The sequence below is a fragment of the Lethenteron reissneri genome, chromosome 6 (genome assembly GCF_015708825.2).
Source record: "Lethenteron reissneri isolate LAM-NWPU_2019-01 chromosome 6, ASM1570882v1, whole genome shotgun sequence".
Taxonomy (NCBI): Eukaryota; Metazoa; Chordata; class Hyperoartia; order Petromyzontiformes; family Petromyzontidae; genus Lethenteron; species Lethenteron reissneri.
This window is the reverse complement of record NC_083784.1, coordinates 3,956,392-3,973,168: the sequence shown is the minus strand read 5'-3', so window position 1 is coordinate 3,973,168 and position 16,777 is coordinate 3,956,392. Positions and strand designations below refer to the sequence as shown.

The window sequence follows — 16,777 nt, the reverse complement described above, 5'->3', positions numbered from 1 at the left end:
AAACGTCTCGCCACTGTTACACCCGCCCTCCCTCGCCCCTCTCTCGCGCTCTGCATCTCGCCCCATCGCCATCGACTTCGCTTTACTACCGGCCCGATGAGACGGCGCTGGAATTCCAATTAATTTGCGTGCGGTCGCGCCGGCGCGAGGCTGGGCACAGCGGTAGCACTCGCAACGGCGCGCGAGGGGCTTTGAACGCGGGGAGCGGTAGCGTCGCGGTTAACCCTTAAGTTTGATTCCCCGCTCACGGCCGATGCCAAGGACGATTATCTGAACAGTTCCAGGTCCTATCCGAGGTCATTGTGTGAAGAACTACGCTCGACCATCGCCGATTGGTGCGGAAACTTGACGGGGCATTGATAGGATTTGCACAAGCACGCAGATCCCCCGTACAGCCTTCAATAGGCTGTTGGGGCAAGTGCTGTTCACGAGCACCTATCAAGGTCGGCACTCAGTGGTGTGGCAAAAAACACCACGCCCGGCCACCTTTGTCCCCTAGGTCGACTCAGTCTCAAATGAGTACCCGGTGCGATGTGTTCAACATCTCCCCTAGGTAGACAAAGACGGCCAGGCATGGTGCTGGCCACCACCACCTCCTCGTGTGCCGTGCCGGCCTTTATAGCGGCTCGCTATAACAGCACTTGCCCTAACAGTCTGTCTTTGGAGTGTATCCCTTATCTCCCTGCTCTGTGGAGTGTGTGAGAGAGCGAGCGGGGAGTGGTGGCATAGCGGTTAGCGTGCTGCGCTCCGAACCCGGCGATCGCCGTTAGATCCCCGGGTAGTCCCACATAGACTGTTCACGCAAGTACTGTTAGCGGGCACCTATTAAGTTCGGCACGGCACACGAGTGAGTGGCCAGTACCATGCCCCAATGCTGATGTTTTACACACCATACCAAGGTATTCATTTTTAAATCTGAGTCGACCTAGTGGGGGACCGGGAGCTGTCGCTGGTGTTGGCCGTGGGCGAGAACCAAACTCGGGTCACCGGGTTCGTCACACGGTGCGCTAACCACTGCGCCGCCGCTCCACAACAACAACAACAACCGCCATTCGCCACTAAGTGGCGGTGACGTCACCACGACGCTTGTGCCAGGCCATGTGCACCTTGAGGCCACGTGAAGTGTCGAACGCCCGCTGGCAGGAGGTTACGGGGCAGACCCAGCAGGTGCCGCGGGTCGACTGACTGAGATGACTGGCTGATGCACCACCTGTGCCCCCTACTGTGCCAACTTGCTGTGCTTTAGCCACCCGGCACTCTGCTCGTTGTTGTGAGCGTCGCTCCTCCGCCCTCCGTTGTTGTTGGAGGGCGACTGCCTCCACACACACACGCGCGTAGAGACGCACACACACACACACCTACGCACTTCTTTCCAGCACAGTGTTATTTTGTTTAATCTGCCTTCCCGTATAAAATATGAGCAGAGAGCAAATTAATCAGAAGCAGCTTAATTTATTGACGTGCTACATTACGAAGCAATGTTCCTGTGTTTTTTAATATCATAATTTTTGTTCTTTCCTGGAGGCTGTGAGCGACAATTTATTAAGCGGATTAATCGAGAAGAGCAGTAGCGCTTTATTCCTCCCAGCGCCGGAAGTTTAACGAAAATGATTTTGGCCCCGGTGTGATTCATACATTCATTAATTCATTCATGTATCCATTCATCCATCCATTTCTTTCTTCATTCTTACATTCATTAATCCATCAATCCATCCTTTACTCTATCCATCCATTCATCCATCGATCCATCAATAGATCTTTACATCAATCTATTCATCCATACATCCACCTATCCATTCATTCCTTCATTCATCCATTCATACATTAATCTGTAGATCCATAATGTTTTTTACATCCATTTAATTTATCCATCCAATTATCCATCAATCCATCCTTTCATCCATTCCACTCATCAATCCACCCATCCATCCACCCATTCACCCATCCACCCATCCACCCACCCATCCACCCATTCACCCATCCACCCATTCACCCATCCATCCACCCACCCATCCATCCACCCACCCATCCATCCACCCATCCACCCATCCACCCATCCACCCATCCACCCATCCATCCACCCATCCACCCATCTATCCACCCATCCATCCACCCATCCATCCTCCCACCCATCCCACCCATCTATCCATCCACCCATCCACCCACCCATCCTCCCACCCATCCATCCACCCATCCACCCATCCATCACCCGTCCATCCAGGACGCTGCGTGTGCTCAAGCAGCACGTTTGGACCGCTGAGTACATAGGTCATCGGCCGGTGACGGCCCCTTGAGTGATGATTTTTTTCCATTTTTTTGTGCCGTTCGTGAATTCTAATCTCGCTCCGCCAGTCAGCCACGGTATCCCCCCCCCCTCACCCCACCGTGCTTTGTGATGTGTCAAATTATCTCCGGATATGCTAATTTGCACTACGCGGCGCCCCCTTACCGCTGAACAGATTTGAAATGCTCGGTCAAATTGTATACAGCAGCCCCTGTGTAATAGATGTTGGTTCTCTCTCTCTCGCTTTAGACAGAAATAATAATAATGAAATCATAGATAAAGGCGCTGCTCCGCAGTTTGCTTGCTAACGCCGCTGCTGCCAGAAGGGTCGCCGCTAACCTAGCCAGAGGGTAGCACAAGAGAGCCCCCTCTCATGAGAGCGTATTTGGCCAACTCTTCCCTTCCATGCTGGCCACGTACGTATGAATGTATGTTGAACTTCTTTTGCACAGTACGTAGCCAACCGTGCTAATCGGAGGCCAGACCCTCTTGTCGGAAGGGGTGAGAGTACCCGCGCTTTACCCCCCGCCGCCACACCGCAAGCTTGCGGGCAACTTACCGGTCGTACATTATTGTGTTCCGACTTAGCGAAGCCGTTCGACTTGAGAACGGCTGTCGAGAACGGAACCCGTTCGTAAGTCGGGGGACTACCCGTATATAGATGGGAGATTGAATGTGAATATAGAGATTATTCAGCACACATCCTCATTTACTTGCAAAGCTCTTTGTCAGTCCGCTGTCAGTCAAAGGCGGTTATCTGACCGTACTTCACCAAGCTGGTCGGAGCAGGTCGAAGGTGGTTTGGATGTTGGTGGTTTGGTTGGGAATGCAACTTGCCAGGGTCCGTCACGAGAGCGTACTAACCACTGCGCCGCCGTGTACGAATATTCCGAATGATTCACACACGTCTCATACAGATGGTTCTGAGTGACTGAGTGACTGAGTGATGTCAATTACAGCGATGTTCTCAGAGGGATGGGAGGACGTGGGTTTGGCACAGCTGTCGTCAAGTCTGTGCTTATAATTGGTAAAAAATCTGAACGCTGACATTCATAAGATCTAATGACTATTTTTTGTTACTTTTTATCTCTTGATGTCACGCCTATTAACGTCTTGCATTTAGGGAATTTAAATCAGTATAATCAGCCACAGATCTGTCCACTGCTGGATTAAGCCAATGGGCCTTCTTTCACGGCCACACAGAACAGGGCCATTGCCTGGAACGTCATCTCGTATATCAATATATCTACACACGCGTTTTCTTTGTAAGGCCACAGCGTTAGGTTATTATTATTCAAATTATTATCGCACGCAGGGAGCACACGGCACCGCACCGCACCCTCGCGCACACAGGGAGCACACCGCCCCGCTCACACACGGAGGAATGGCTGATTTCAGGGAGATTGGCAAACTGCCCTGCGGTGGTGGTGCATTGTGCTGCGTGTGTTAGCGGTGCTGTGAGCCCCTGCCTGTGAGTGAGTAGTGCGGTGCGGTGAGCTCCCTGTGTGAGTGAGCGGTGCGGTGCGGTGAGCTCTGTGAGTGTGCGTGCGGTGCGGTGAGCTCTGTGAGTGTGCGTGCGGTGCGGTGCGCTCCCTCGCTCTCCGCCGTTGACGCTGGAGCGAGACCGACAGAGACAGCTGTGCTGAGCGCTTTCACGCCCTCGCACCACCCCAGGCTCACTGCGCTCAATACATCTTGCGCCGGCTTGCAGAAAAATACATGTACAGTACGGTACACGCATGTGCGTGTACAGTACAAGCATAGGGATGTTGCCGCCGTGCTGACGGGGGCATACTGCAAAGAGGGGATTCCGTTTTCTCTTGTTTTCACGCTGACCCTGACGTCCAGGGCGAGGTTACATTTGGCCCACACTTCACCCCCACCGCGTGCTGACCTGCCCCCCGGTGCTACGAGCGGCCGCGGTTACCCAGAGGTCGCCGGTTCGACTCCCATCTCCCGTCACGAGTTTGTTAAATCCGCCACCCGCCACCACACCGCTGTTGCCTCTGTCCACCCCCAGCGGCGGAATCAATCGCCACAGTTTGCCTCCGAGCGGCAAGTCGCGTTTTGTGGTGGGGTGAAGTGTGGGTACTCCCACTCGACTAGCTTCGGAGCACCCATTTGTATTGCCGAGTGGATGGCAACGGGGGTGGGGTGGTGTGTGGGAGCAGCCAGGGTGGTGCGATTGGAAAAAAAACTCGCACCGTTTCAATTCGTCTGCCGCTGCGGCAGATTGAACCCGGCGCGCCGCGGGGTGCGCTCAGCCGGTGCGGGAGAGAGGGCGAGCGGCCGGCGGGCGTTTGAGCGCACGGCGCTGTGCGAAGGGCTAAGTGAATTCATTTCTAGCCCTGTCACATCCGCTCCACGGCGACATTAGCCGCCCCCCCCACCCCACCCCCTGTTAAATGCCACGGCGCGTGAGACGCGGCGCAATTCGGTCGCAGCGGAGTGCGCCGAGCGGTCGCGTGAATTGCGAGCGGAGGGATGCGAGCGTCGTGGCAGCGCAAGTCACGGCGGTAAACGGCTTCCGTGGTGCGACGTTGTACTTTTCGTACGTCCTAATGAAGAGCTATCCGCGTGGCCTATAAACTTTGAGAGTATTTCGGTGAATTAGCTACCCACCTTCTCACTCACCCATCCACCCACTCGTTCAGCCATCCACCCACCCACCCACTCACCCATCCACCCACTCGCTCATCCATCCACCCACCCACTCACCAATCCACCCACTCGCTCACCCATCCACCCACTCGCTCACCCATCCACCCACTCGCCCACCCATCCACTCACCCATCCACCCACTCGCTCACCCATCCATCCACCCACTCGCTCACCCATCCACCCACTTGCTCACCCAATCCACCCACTAACCAACTCGCCCACCCACGAGCCCATCCACTCACCCATCTACCCACCCATCCACCCGCTCGCCCGGTGTGCAGAACTAATGATGGGAGTCGCGAGAGCCATACTGGATGGGGTGTTTACCAGGTGAAAAAATATTTTCTGGGTCGCTGGCTTACATTAATCCCTGGAGATGGGCCCACCCACGTCCACCGATATGGGGGGGGGGAGGGGGGTGTGGATCAGTGTCAATGATTTGGAGGGTCGGTGCTGACGGCGGGGGGTGAGGGTGGGGGTAGATGGAAGCGATTGGTGGGATGATGGAATCGATTTAGGGCTTGTGACCCAGAAACAGATTTCCACGCCCAATAAATACCACACCCAGTGTATGATACCTCTACAGCTGTGGTCGTGGTGGCTACTCGTCACATGCCGACCACCGCAGTGCACACGGCAGCCTGGAGAAATCTGTCTGCATCTGGCTCACCACATCCATTATACCTCCGTCTCTATGATTCGCGGACGCTGGTAACGACGTGCCCCTGCCTGCTACTTCCAGTCTAACACAGCAATCCGGAAGATATCCGGTGAGAATTTAAGCACTGCGATCGATCGATGATATAGCCTCTTTTGTTTGTTGACGCTGCGATGTACCGCATCTTCCAGCGGGCGTTTCTTTTTAAAATGTTTATATTTGTTGGTATCCTCCACCACTGGTGGAACTTTCACCCTCTAGGGCACATCGAGGCGCAGCGCTTCGTGGGGAGAGGTGGGGGCACGGAAATAAAATAACAACGAACATCTCACGGGGCAAAATTAATTATCGAGCAAAAGGGGGGCGACTGGCCTGCGCCGATTGGTTCACGGGATGTCCTGATTTTGAACGTCGTCTTCCGTAGAATTTATTGCGCGTTAAATTTCGATTTAAAGCTTTCGTGACTGCAGGGATTCATCTTCTTGGTTCTTTCGGTAAAGTCACGTAGAAGGGAAGTAATAAAATAATAAAAATAAAACATAATAATTCAGACGCTGTCTCCCCGACAGACCTGGTCTTCACCTGAGGACGGCTGCTTGCGTTGTGGCCGAAACGTCGTGAGAATAATATTTTATTATGTTTTATTTTTTATTATTTTATTATTTCCCTTCTACGTGACTTTACCGAAAGAACCAAGAAGATTATTGCGGGTTGTTTTTATTCCAATAAGGGGGATGACAGTGGGCGACTGCTCGGGGGGGGTTCTTTTTTTGCAGATGCGTTGCTTTGCTCTGGGCCTCTCCTAGGTCGACTCAGCCTCAAATGAGTACAGTGCCCGGTGTGGTGTGCAAACGTCGCTCTTATGGGAGCCAAAGGTGGCCGCGCGGGCGTGGTGTTGGCCAACCACCCCCTCGTGCACCGTTCTGGCCTCCAAAGGCGCAACTCGCTGACAGCACTTGCCCCAACAGTCTGTTCAAGGCTCTACGGGGTGGGGGGGGATCTTTGTCTTTGTGTACGTGAGAGCCCTTCTGCGAGACGCATGCACGCTGCACGTGGTCAAGGGGGTTGCAACTCTGTCGCAGATTTTGCGGATGTTGGGAGCCAACCCCAGAACCGCGTGACAGCTGCCGCATCCGCTCTGACCCCGAAGCCAAAGAGACGCTCGCAGACGATTTGTACACCAACTCGAGCGCGGGCACATTTTGATCGTTGAGCTTGTTTGCTAATGGAGCCATTATTTAATTTATTCATTAACTTTTAATTGAGCGCAGATGGCTAACGGGGAGAGAGCGAGCTAAAGACAGAGAGAGAGATAGAGGGATTACAGTGTTAACAGGGCCGCTGTGCATGCGAGCGAGTGAATGAGTGAGCCATGGAGCGAGTGAGCGAGCGATTGAGCGAGTGAGCGAGCAATGGAGCGAATGAGTGATGGAGTGATGGAGATAATGAGTGATGGAGTGAATGAGTGATGGAGCGTGTGAGTGAGCGATGGAGCGTGTAAGTGAGCGATGGAGCGTGTGAGTGAGCGATGGCGCGAGTGAGTGAGCGAGCGAGTGAGCAATGGAGTGATGTTGTGAGGGAGGATGGAGTGATGCAGCGAGCGAAGGGATGAGAGGGCGATGGAGTGAGCGAGGGAGTGAGGGAGCGATGGAGCTCTAAGAATCTGAAAGGCAGCGTTCGGAATACGGATTTACCTGAGACCTCCAGAATAAATCCATCGACAGAGGCGAGCGTGGCGCTAGAGAGAGAGAGCGAGCGATGTTCTGACTGCAGGGCCGGGACATTTCCTCCATCCACCCGGCAGCGGCATGGATCAGAATCGCAATTTAGACTTTATTTTTCCTGGAGGAATCCCATGAGCTTTGAAGCTCTTTTTTCACACATGTCCAGTCAACGGGTCGGCCACGGCTAGTCGAGCGGCAGCTGGCCGCGTGCGGCGGGGTGAAGCGTGGGTGGCTCTCACCTCCTCGCCCAACGGACGTCCGGTTGTCACATGCGCGGTGGCCCTCGACATCGAACCCGGCCGTCTTTGTCTCCCCAGATGCCCGTCCCCTAGGGGGGTACGGCTAACCGGGGGCGACCGCCCCGGGGGTCATGCGCTTTGCAGGGCCGCTCGCGCTCCGACGTCACGGTGTCAGATGCAGCACTCGCCGCTTTAGGTTGAAGGCGCTGGATGGCCCTGCCAGCGGTAATTCACCAAGTTCCGGTACGCGTTGTTTGTTGTTTACACGCGTTGCACGGCAGCTTGGCGCAGTGCCGGATTAAGCTAGTGCGGGGCCTGTAGCATATGTTATGAAGGGGTCCTGAATTTAAAAAACGCCTAAATCTTTAAACACAAACTTTTTTCTTGCATACTACGACAAATCGCTAACCTTGAACACCCAGTCGTTCGTGAAAGTTGAAGGCAGTATAGTACTATGGTGTGGAATCACTGAATGGGAATGGATAGCTTGAAAGCATGTAGCGCGGCACCCTTGAAAGTGCGGGGTCCGTAGCATATATCGGTACTTTTGGTGCAAGGATAATTCGGCACTGCCGCCCGGTTCGGTTCGGTTATATTGCCGCCCGTCGGAGCATCATGTGCGGGTTTTGCTCGTTCGCGGGAGTGAGGGAGTGAGCCTTGCTGGAAAGCAGCAGGAGACTTTTTGGGTACGTTTGTGTTCACCGGGAGAATCTCTCTCGCTCTGCCGAGCCGATTCCAGTTTCCAAAATATTGCGGTGAAGCATCCGCTTGGCTTTGTCGCGGTGCGTGCGTGTGTGCTCGTGTGTGCCCTGCCGGCCTTCATAGGTGTTGCTCGCTAACAGCACTTGCCGCGATAAGCTGTTGAGGCTATACTGGGGAGCTTTGTCATTGGGGAGCGGTAGTGTTGTGGTTAGCGTCGTCCTGCTATGAACCCGGCGGCCCGAGCTCGAATCCGGCTTACGGCCACCAACAGCAGTGACGATGATCTGAACTGGTCTAGGGCCCTGCCCTAGGTCGACTCAGCCTCAAATGAGTAGCTGGTGCGGTGTGTAAACATTGCCACTGGAGAGATAAAGGCGGTCGGGCATGGTGGTGGCCACCCACCCCCTCGTGTGCCGTGCCGGCCTTCATAGGTGCTCGCTGTCAGCACTTGCCCCGACAGTCTGTTAAGGCTATACGGAGCAATCTTTTTCTGTGTGTCTGTGTACGTGTCCGTGTGTCTGTTTGTGTGTGTCTGTGTGTCTGTGTGTGTTTGTGCGTCTGTGTGCCCATGTGTCCGTGTCTCTGTGTGTGTCCGTGTGTTGGTGTGCATGTCTGTGTGAGTCAGTGTGTCCGTGTGTATGTGTCCGTATGTCTGTGTGGTGTGTCCGTGTTTCTGTGTGTCTGTATGTGTCCGTATGTCTGTGTGTGTCCATGCATCTGTGTGTTTCCGTGTGTCGGTGTGCCTGTGTGTGTGTGTCCGAATGTGTGTGTGTGTGTGCACGCGTTGTTTTTTTGTTGTTGCGCGTGACAGGGGCAGCGCATTACACTGCCGCTTGGTGGCCCGGTGATTGAGCGCAGCGCTTGCTCGAGGGACATTACCGGGGCGGCGGCGGCGGCGGCAAAGTGAAATGCGACCTCACGCTTCCGGCTACTGTCACCAAATCTGCCATTGTGACCCGACTACCCTGGGGGGCGGGGAGTGCGGGGGGGGGGGCACGTGGCTGAGCGTGTCGGTGATTGTGACGTTTTGTTGTTTGAAATACATTTCAGACTCGGGGGTGGGGGGGGGGGGGCAGTGTTTTGTTGGTGTGGGTCATTTGACCTTTTTCCCCTCCCCTCGTGTCCTGACCCCGCCCCGTGGTGGAGCTCCTCATCAAGACGGCGTCGGTGAAAAGTTGCCACTGTTAGCGAGCACCTATTATTGCTACTCACCCTTCCGATGACGTACTCGCGCCGTATCGGCCCCAACAGAGCCTCCACACAGGTGCTCGCCAACAGCACTCCCCCCCCCCCCAACACCTTGCGGAGAGAGGGGGGTCCTTTGTCTTTGAACGCGTGCGTGCGTGCGTGCCCGTCCTGCGTTCTGCGATAATTGCCGTCCAGATTAACGACCGCGGTGTGTGGGTGGCGGATGGTGGGGGGGGGGGGGTGCGGGAGCTGGGGGGCTGTGGGGACCGACTCTGGGCCGGCGTTTGTTGTCGGATGCGGAAACGAACGCGAGCGCAACGTTGCAGCGGTGCGCACCGCACGCTCCGATTCCCACCACGTTGCTCGCGCGCCGCCGTTTTCAAAGAATCCCGCCCCCCCCCCACGTGCCCCCACCTTAAAAACGTCTCACGATATCTTCTTGGTTCTTTCGGTAAAGTCACGTAGAATGGAAATAATAAAATAATTCTCACCACGTTTCGGGCCACAACGCAAGCAGCCGTTCTCAGGTGGAGAGCAGGTCTGTCGAGTAGACAGTCTGAATGGTTCTTCTCGACAGACCTGCTCTCCACCTGACGACGGCTGCTTGCGTTGTGGCCGAAACGTCGTGAGAATTATTTTATTACGTTTTATGTTTATTATTTTATTATTTCCATTCTACGTGACTTTTCCCGAAAGAACCAAGAAGATGAATCCTTGCAGTCACGAAAGCTTTAAATCGAAATCGTCTCATGATACGTAAATAAATAAATAGTTGATTTGGAATTGGATTGGGAGCCAGTGGTGGAGGTATTGGAGTAATGGGGGGGGGGGTGGTAACGTGGCCTCGTTTGCAGGGGGGTGGATGGGGGGCACGCGAGAGCCGTTTAATTGGCACGACGTGCATGGACGTGCTTGAGATTGGCGCATCGCAGCGTGAGCCTTCGCCGTCCTCAAAACCACCACCCCCCAGTTCCGTATGTCCCGCAGCATGTTGCCCGCCAGCCCACGTCTGTCTCTCCGCCCGGCACTCCTCATGCGGCGCTTTGATCTGAATTTTTCGCATCCCCGATGCCTCCTCCGCTCCATCGTGGGATTCCAAGATTAAAAGGCGTTTTTTTTCTCCCCGCGTTTCGCAGCGCGCGCGTGCGTGCGTGTGGCTCCCCTAGGTCGACTCGGCATCAAATGAGTACCTGGTTGCGGTATGTAAACATCACCGCTGGGGAGACAAAGGCGGCCGGGCGCGGTGTTGCCCATCCAACGTCTCTCGCGTGCCATGCCGGCTATCATTCGGTGCTCGCGATCAGCACTGGCCCCAACTATCTGTTGAATGCTATGTGGGGGGAATCTTTGTCTTTGTCTGTGTGCACGCGTTGTCGGCCGAGCGGGTAGCGCGTTTGCCGCCCGTTGCAAAGGTTCGCGGTTCTAGCCCAGCGGCCGCCCTGGTTAATCACGAAGTCAAAGTGATTTCACTCTCAAACGAGCGGAGAGAGGCAGTGCTCGTATCCTTTCCACAGCCCTGAGCCAGTTGTGGGAAAATCCACATTTATATGGTGATGATGGATTTGACCTCCTGACATCCCGCTGGGCCACGTGTGCACTTCAGCCAGGATGGATCTTTCCATCGCACGGCATGATGGGAGGTGTGGTGCTGGTGGCTTGGGGCAGCGGAGGGAGGGAGGGAGGGAGGGGGGGTGGAGGGAGAGGCCTTCATTCAGCGGCGGATAGACCAAAGCTAATGACGAGCGGAGTTGTCATTCAGCGTGGCGGCTGGCGTGTAATGGGCTTGCGTGCGTGCCTGTTTCGTCTTGGCCGCGCTCGATGTGATAAGTGGAGTGAGATGGTGAGGGCGGCGCACGTCCCCAATGTGTTACGTCGGTCGTCGGCGGCGGTGACGCACGTACACCCGCACGCGCAATGGTGAAGATCCCCCGTGTAGCCTTCCAACAGACTGTTGGGGCAAGTGCTGTAGCAGCACCTGTGAGGCTGGCACGGCACACGAGGAGGCGGTGGGTGCGGACAGGACCGTGCCCGATCGCCTTTGTCTCCCGAGCGGCAATGTTCGCACACCGCACCGGGTACTCGTTTGAGGCCGAGTCGACCAATGGAACGAAGGCGTGCCGTGCCGTGCCATGCTGTGATTTCATAGATGCACGTTAACAGCACTTGCCCCAACAGCATGTTGAGGGCTATACGGCGGGGGGGGGAATCTTTGTCTTTGTGTGCATCGTGTCCTGCCGAGTTTCCGCACCAATCGGCAATGGGTCGCTCCTCGTTATTCTGAGGTCACCCGGATCTTTAATGTTCGCTGTGAAGCGGACGGCGCGTGGTATTATACTACATGTGGTTTTATACTACAGTTAGTTTAATACGACATGTAGTAAAATACTATGGTTAGTACGGGACCATAGTACTCGTGATTTTCTGGCTTTCGAGACATCAGACTCGGTGAAGCCAATGGCATATGGGGTCCCGCGGTGGCGAGATGTTAACTACCTCGCCTGGTGTACAGGAGGTCCTGGGTTCGATCTCGATCCTGACGCCTGCATATTTAAAGTCTGCCTATTCTCCCCGTGGTCGCGAGGATTTTTCCTCCGGGTCTTCCACATTTAGAATCAACGTGCGTTTTAGAGTATTTGGCTGCTATAGATTTCCAAGTGATGAGCCGCCAGGTTGGTTCTGCAACAAAAAAATCGACGTAGCTAAGGGGGCCTTTACCTGCTGAAATTAAAAATTAAAATCAATAGTTTAATATTTTTTTACACGGACTAGGTGGTGTGTCTTCGATCGCGAGGCTCATCAATCTCTCTCTGCCTTCTTGGTTCTTTTGGTAAAGTCACGTAGAAGGGAAGTAATAAAATAATAAAAATACAACATAATAAAATAATTCTCATGACGTTTCGGCCACAATGCAAGCAGCCGTCCTCAGGTGAAGAATGAAACACCACCAAGCTTGGAGCGTATATTTAAGCTGGGTTGGAGGGGGGGGAGGTGGGAAGAAGAGCGCCTTGACAAAGTTATGTTTTTATTTTTATTTTATTATGTTATGTTTTATTATGTTATGTTTTATTATGTTATGTTTTATTTTTATTATTTTATTACTTCCCTTCTACGTGACTTTACCGAAAGAACCAAGAAGATGAATCCCTGCAGTCACAAAAGTTTTAAATCGAAATCTCTCTCTGCCCGCTTTGTTGTTGTTTCAGGAGTCGTCCCCTCTGTTGGACACCGAGGCACAGATCCTGCAAGTGGTGAGTTCCAGTTCCTCCTCTTTCCGCTCTCGCTCCGTCTCTCCCGGCGCCGGCTGGAGTCTGGCACGTGAGCGCGACGACGCGACGTGCAGCGGCGGTGCGGTGGAGCGGCACGCCCGAATCGTGCAGTCCGGAGGTTCACCGGCTCCATTCCATCTTCCCGGCCTGCGGCAGATGAAACAATGGGGCTGCTTTCTTAACCCCTCCCTCCCTCCCTCGTTTATCCTCCCCCACCCACCCCACCCACCACCACCACCACCACTGCCACCACCGCCACCACCTATCTGTGTAATCGTGTACACCACCGTGAGCCAATGGATAGGCCGTGGGTGGCGGGGTGAAGTGTGGGGTAGTCCCACGTCTTCCAACACGTCTGGGGTATCGGCACATATTCCGAGATGCCTTGCGACCGTGGAAGAGGAGGCCAAATGCCTCCCTGGAGGGGCTTTGCAGAGCTCCCTCGAGTGGAGGCGCTTCTGCCAGAAGTGGAGAGAGCAGGGAATTTCACGGCTGTACCTTTATTTTATTTTTTCCTTTTTATAACATCGCTCGTCTAAGCCGTCTCATATCTACTCGGGGCAATTGATTGACCACACCCGGTCCAGAATTTGTGTATTTGAGTTGGCCTATCATTTGTGGCCAGGTCGCTTCTGAAAGATAGCTATGTAGCTCAGTGGGCCTTAACTGTTAAAATAAAAAAGTATGGAATTTAGCTGCCATTACATATCAGAGTTTACTTGTCAACGTGATTTCCTGCAGCTCAGCATGACCTTAGAGGTATCGGTGCTCATCTCATGTTTAGAGCCATGCAAAGCCCATGGGTGGAAATTCCACGTTCCTTTGGCAGGAAGTGAGTTCTCTCCGTAGGACAGTCGTTGTTGAATTCCCCCAATGAGCGGTACTCGTTTTATTGGCCGTGGAGCGATGATGGGTTGAATGTGAACTAAAAACTAAACTACACTATTTTTATTTTACCAGGTAAGGCCCACTGAGCTATTATGTAGCTCAACAAAGTGGCTTGTCACGTGGACATTTATAACAGCAGCCAAAGACTCTAAGCACACACGTTGATTCTAAATGTGCAGGGAAAAACCGGAGGACCCGGAGAAAAATCCACGTGACCACGGGGAGAGAGACATGCAAACTCCGAATATACAGCAGGCGTCAGGGTTGGGATCGAACCCACAACCTCCTGCGTACCAGGCGAGGTAGTTAACATCTCGTCGATGTGAACTGGCGACGCTCTGATTGCGAGACACCCTCTCTGGACGACCACTTCTCACGTAACAATCGCGCCGTGCTAATGAGAGTAGCGCATCCCCCTCCCCCTGCCCCCCATCCGCCCCCATCACCCCCTCCGCCCAATCACCCCCTCTCATCCAGCAATTGTTCACGCGCTAACGCACGCGCGGCGCCAACGCACGCGCGCGGCGCCAATTACGGGCGCCCGCTCGTGCGTGCCCGCGCTTAGTTAAAGGCGAAGGCGCAGCCCTGCAATTGCCTCCCTCTCGCCACTGCTGGCAGAAGGGCCTCCGCTAGGGCCAGTAGGTCGTGCGGTCGGTGTTGCCCACACTTTGCCCCCACTGCACGTGACCCGTCGATCGACACACGGTGCCGCGTCCATCTACATCGTTGGGTGGACAGTGGTTCGGTAGGTGGGGGTGGCGGGGGTGCGTTCGGGCACGCGGAGGGGGTTGGAAGTGGGGGGGGATTCAAGAAACTTGCCCCCATTGCTTCAACTACCTGCAGCGCCGGGAGAGGGAGTCGATCCGGCGACCTGTGGACTGCCTAGCACCCGGCGGGACTGCTCGCCGTGCCACCGGTGTTAAATACGCCGCGGCGCTTTTGGTTTATGCCGCTGAAGATTTCTGCTTCGCGCCGACGCGGCGTTTAATTATTTTCGCGGCAATCGCCGCGGGCTCGGCCCGGCGGCCGCTCGTTCCGTCACGCGGCGCGATATTTACTGCGTCGTGCCATGTTTATACCGCGCGGGATCTTTTCCCGCCGCCGCCGCCCCCACCCCTCCACCCCCCACCACGTGCGCCGTCTGTCTCGTCTCGTGATTTAACCGCTGCGGCTCCCGCCCAACGCCGCCGCTCCCTTCCTCCAACAAACGAAGGCGCCCTCCGTCTCCGGCTCTACGGGGATTAAAACCTCGGAGCGTTCATCGATCGTGCGCACTCAGACGGGGGACAACAAAACTACGGGCGACGAAAGTTTCTACCCCTGGGGTGGGGGAGGGGGGGGGCCGGGGCCTAAAACGGACTTAGCGCTCGTGACGTCGTCGCGGCTCTGAGCTGGCCAACGGCCCCTCGATGGCCCCGCGATGGCCCCTTGGCGAGTGGCCCCGGCGAAGGAGATTGCGCGGCGCCGACGAAAGATCGTGACCGGGAGATGGCACCGAGAGGCAGGGAGAGGGACACGTGATTTTGAGAACATCGAGAGAGACACGTCGCGCTGACCCGCCGGGAAAAGCCGGCGCACGGTCTGGCCGGTGGGGAACGCGTCCCGGCTCCCGAGGCGACGAAGGAGAGCGACAGCAGCCAAGGGAGACGTCGGTATTCCGATCCCAAAAATCTATCGTGGCTGGTAACCGTTAGCTGCAAAAAGCGTGCGTGTTAAGTCTCGGCAATTTGCAAGCGTGCGTAACGAACGGTTCGTTTACAATTTGCGCCAAAGGGGTGCGCTCGCATCTTGCATTCGCTCCGTCCGTTGCTCATCACCGTACGACAAGCGCGCGGCACCCCCATCGTGATGAGGGACGTTGTTAACGCGATGAACCGGAGCCCCACGCGGGCAGAGCCGGCGATAATTTAGTCGGCTCGTTAAATCCGGCGTCCTCGCATCTGGTGGAGTGAGCTGCAACACGCCCGTACCCCCGCCACACACGCGCTGCGGCCTCGTTTCATGTAAGCTTGCGTCACACTGAAACCGGAGGGCGGCCCCGGGTTAGGGTCAGATAGGTCGAGGGGCACGCTGAGCCACGGTTCACCGCTGAGAGACACCCGGGTTCGAATCCAGTTCTTCGAAAAACGGCTTCACGAGTGGCGAATTGATGGTCGCTGCCCGGTCACTATTTGACATTTTTAAGCAACTGCAGCCCAAAAGTTGAGTCTCGTTGACAACAACCCATGCAGTGTTAGTTGTTGCGGTCCGTGAGCTTGATGTAGCAATTTTCGTAGTCCAGGCTTCAGCAACCTGCGACTCTGGAGCTCTCTAAGGCTGAAGTGCAGCTCTTGAAATTCGAAAAAAATGGCTGCTCTTGTTATTTGGGTTGCTTACCCCTGAGCATGGAAGTCCAGTTCACCGTGGAAGTACAGTTCACCATGGAAGTCCAGTTCACCAGTGTGAGTCCAGTTCACCGTGTGAGTCAAGTTCACCGTGAAAGTCCAGTTCACCATGGAATTCCAGTTAACCGTGGAAGTCCAGTTTACCGTGGAAGTCCAGTTTACCGTGGAAGTCCAGTTCACCATGGAAGTCCAGTTCACCGTGGAAGTCTAGTTCACCATGGAAGTTGAGTTCACCCTAGAAGTCCAGTTTACCGTGGGAAAGGGGCGGCAACCCCGTGGCTCCAGAGCCACGTGTGGCTCAGTAAAGACCGCTGCTTCGCGACGTTGTTTATGATTGCATTGCGGCTTTTGAAATATTGAGTGATTTTTTTTTTACGAAATTTGCTAAATAATTTCTCCCCTTGTTGTTTTAGTTGCCGAGCCCCCTGTCCTAGTCGAGCAGGCTGTGGCAGTGAAGCAGTTAGTTGTGTGTTTTGGCCGTGGGTGCACAAATAACAGTCGAGCAGTGCGTCACTAACATGGTTGACTTGAAAGGAAAAATACGATATAAGAGGGTGGTGTTCTCCACCAACGGCACTATCCACATATTTGCTCTTCGTCAAAACCAATTTTCAATTGCAGGATCGCAAAAAAAAACGTGGCGGTGGGGGGAGTGGAGTTGGAATGAAAATGTGAAGGAGAAAAAGTTGATGGGTATCATGTCATCGGCAAATTTAATGCGCAAAAAAATGTACGCTGAATTCGTAATGTTCTCTCTTCGTTGGGGTCGGCCCACGCAACGAT

The 16,777-nt window shown here is 54.7% G+C and overlaps 1 protein-coding gene across 4 annotated transcripts in view; it reads left to right on the top strand.

The window, feature by feature from the left end:
* CNKSR2 (connector enhancer of kinase suppressor of Ras 2) overlaps nucleotides 1-16,777 on the top strand; it is a 192,965-nt gene that overhangs the window by 82,348 nt on the left and 93,840 nt on the right. For all 4 annotated transcript variants that reach the window (XM_061570262.1, XM_061570253.1, XM_061570244.1 and 1 more), the window contains exon 5: nucleotides 12,660-12,704. In XM_061570262.1, coding sequence (XP_061426246.1) covers nucleotides 12,660-12,704 — 45 coding nt within the window. The remainder of the gene's footprint in view (nucleotides 1-12,659; nucleotides 12,705-16,777) is intronic.